The sequence below is a fragment of the Oryzias melastigma genome, unplaced genomic scaffold, assembly GCF_002922805.2.
Source record: "Oryzias melastigma strain HK-1 unplaced genomic scaffold, ASM292280v2 sc00313, whole genome shotgun sequence".
NCBI lineage: Eukaryota > Metazoa > Chordata > Actinopteri > Beloniformes > Adrianichthyidae > Oryzias > Oryzias melastigma.
This window is the reverse complement of record NW_023416920.1, coordinates 138,708-142,068: the sequence shown is the minus strand read 5'-3', so window position 1 is coordinate 142,068 and position 3,361 is coordinate 138,708. Positions and strand designations below refer to the sequence as shown.

The window sequence follows — 3,361 nt, the reverse complement described above, 5'->3', positions numbered from 1 at the left end:
ATTATACACGTAAGGGATAATACCCGACGAAGTGTGCGTTAATTTCTCATAATGGAGGGTTTTATCCCGCTTTTATCCCGTTTTATCCCGCTTATATTATATTATATTATATCATTTACAAAATAAATAAACATTCGATCAATATTTAGTACTTTATTCTTGTTAATTCTTTGGTTTAGCTCATTTTTCACAAAAAAGCGGACTATTTGATCGTGATGCGGCTTGTTCTCACGGTGACACCGCGGAGAGCCTGAAGCCTTTACAGACCTCAGCTGCAGCGGTAAAGTGTCGCTGTTTTGAAAAGAAAAACCGGACAAATTAGGATTTTTTTTTCTTCTTTTTCTGAAGTTAAGCCTTTAGTGGGCAGCTACAACATAAAGGGCACACAATCAGCTTCTGTCTGTGTTTCATTTCACTGAGGTTCGCTCTTCTGAGCTGCTCTAAAAGCAGTAACTCCCTCTTGTGGTGAGACAGAAGACTACACCTTTCATGCCGATTACTGTTTTATTAGTGGGAGAATAACTAATTTTATAAACAAATTATCGAAGTTAAGCCCAACATTATGGGGTGGAGGGTTGAAACTATGTCCTAGAAAAAAAACAGTTTTTTTATTATTATTATGGGTAAAAAGTGCATGGCCATAATAAAAAAGGACACTTTGAAAAGAAAGAGACTTTGAGATGTTAACCTTAAACAAACAGGTTAAACGAGATTGTCAACCTTTAAGCATCTTCTGTCTTTATTTAACTGATGCTGAAGTACACAACATCTGTAAATCCAGAGGTTTGAAGAAACAAAGAAACGCTGACACACCCATAGTCTGCAGAGTCATGGAAATAGTCCTACAGAGATGAAGTAGGTCATAATCAGTGAATTGATGACATGCAAACGCATCTTCCAATTGGAACTCACTGGATTTAAGACGTCAATTTTTAATTTTAACGATGTGCAATTCTGTAAATGTCCTCTTTAAAATTCCACTTTCTTCCCGGGACACCGGAAGCTGGAAGTTTGTGTGTGCGGGATCAGGATCAGAACCCCCGCAGCTCCAGCTCCGCGCCTGCGTGGATGATCGGGACGCAACGACGTCTTCCACATTTCTAAAACCTTGTCTCCATTTAAATGGATTTATTTCCGATTTGCATGAGGGACAGTGCGCGTGCGCGGAGGTCCCCCCGTGCGTAAAGCAGCAGACTGAAGCGCGTGGAGGGAAAGTGTCTCCTCAGCGGCGCGCGCCTCTTTGTGCTTCAACTTCTCTGTTTTTTGGACACAAACAGGTGAGCAACTGCGGCTGCGCGTCACTTTTGGTAAAACTTCAATATGTTTATTTTCACTCAAACTCTGTACAGTTCGTGCGTGGAAAGATCTGAAGCTCACGCACAGCTGGGAGCGCGTGCTCTGACTCGTGAGCTCAGTTAAGATGTTTTGCGAGGTTTTTACGCACAGATGCTCCAATCCGATTGCGCGTCAGAAATGCAAAACCGGGTCTGATGGTGACGTGTTCAGCGCTGATGAACGTCTTCTGTGGCCCCCAGCAACGAGTCTAAAACATAACGAAGTAATCCGATTACTGACTGTGATCATGAATTGGGATTTTAACACTTTTTCTGATGCAAAAGCAGCAAAAATAAATCAGATAAACATGTTTATGAAGAAATAAATCAGATTATTTCTGTGATTTCTGCCAGAATCCGACTAAGGAAGTCAGATTATGCAGTTCACATAATCTGATTGACTCAGGAAGAAGAAATCAGATTTTTGTGGTGTATAAGATGTTTTTTTTATTTTATTTTATTTTTTTAAAATAATGATTCAAAATGTATCTCAATATGGTCCACAAATCCGTATAAATGATTTAACCCTTAACACCGGAGCTCCAATGTTTATGTTCTTTGATTTACTGTAACTTTTCAACCGTTAACACGATCATTCCAGTAGATCGTGAAAGAGAAAAGCAACTCGTCGATACGTATCTTTATCAGTTACATCTGTAGTTTTTTTAAGAATTAAAATGAGGGTAAAACATGAAGAAAATGACATTCAAACTGCTGAAAGTTTGCAGAGTTGCTATGACGAGGCAGAAATAGAGGTCGGTAACCTTTAACAGTAAAGTAGCCATTTAGGCTAATTTTCTACTGATCCAAACCTAGAAGGAGCTGCTTATTCTTATTTCAGCATTTAAGAAATTTGGATTTGCATTCATGACCTTGTTTTTTTTTTTTAATATAAAAAATATGAACTGTGGCGCAGTGGTTAGCGCTCTTGCCTCACAGCGAGAAGGCCCCGGTTCGACTCCCGGCTGGGACCTTTCTGTGTGGAGTTTGCATGTTCTCCCCGTGCATGCGTGGGTTTTCACCGGGGACTCCGGCTTCCTCCCACCGTCCAAAAACATGCTTCATAGGTTAACTGGTGACTCTGAATTGTCCCTAGGTGTGAATGTGAGAGTGAATGTGTGTGTGATTGAGGCCCTGCGACGGACTGGAGACCTGTCCAGGGTGTACCCCGCCTTCGCCCTTCAGTAGCCGGGATAGGCTCCGGCACCTCCGCGACCCCGAAAGGGAAGACGCGGACAAGAAGATGGATGGGTGGATAGAATTATGCCTATTTTTTTGGCACAAATGTAATCTTTCAAAATGTGTTTTTTTTTTTTCATTTGACAGAAGCTCAATAGTTTATCGTCTATGTACACCTCAGCCATTAATTTATTAATTTTACTAATCTAAATGAAATAAATGCTAATTAAGTAATCCTTACTCAAAACAATAATTTTCTTTTTCTTTTATTTATTTTGTTCTTTTTCCCCTCTTTGTCCTCAGCATTCTTACTCTGCTGGGTTTTGTTATCTTAGTTTGGGGTTTGGTAGTCTTAGTTTGTGGGCTTTGCTTATTTGTTTTCTTTAGTTAGTTTTGGTTAAAGAGCTGCTGACTCTGACGGTCGACACGGCTGGGTCAGCAGTCTCCATGACTTATTTTATGTTTTATGGAGAGATAAAAGATCCTCATATGGATCTGAGTCACAGACTCCTGTCCATCTGCTTTTATTTAATGCTTAATTGGTAAAACCTTCCCACAAGGAAACCAGGATCTAATCTTCCACTCTCCTGGTAGTTGTAAACATGTAAACATATGTGTTTACAGCTAATTCTGACCAGTGTTTACCTTTCCCTGCATGGAACACAAAGGCGGTGAGAATCGGTGTGTGTGGAGGGGGAGGTTTAGCAAAAATCTAAGAATCAGAGCAGACGAAACACAGCAACATGTTTGGAAAAATTCTAATTTTAGACCAATTAAAGACTAAAAAAAGCAGTTTAATTTCTGACTTCCTTTTTGGCCACACCCTCTTGCTGCTTATGTGAATAATG

At 40.1% G+C, this 3,361-nt stretch overlaps 1 protein-coding gene across 1 annotated transcript in view; it reads left to right on the top strand.

The window, feature by feature from the left end:
• Positions 1-122: 122 nt before the first annotated feature.
• The window catches only part of LOC112139881 (vang-like protein 2), a 17,463-nt gene continuing 14,224 nt past the window's right edge, over positions 123-3,361 (top strand). The window contains exon 1 of the mRNA XM_024262721.2: positions 123-1,277. Coding sequence (XP_024118489.2) covers positions 945-1,277 — 333 coding nt within the window. The 5' untranslated portion in view covers positions 123-944. The remainder of the gene's footprint in view (positions 1,278-3,361) is intronic.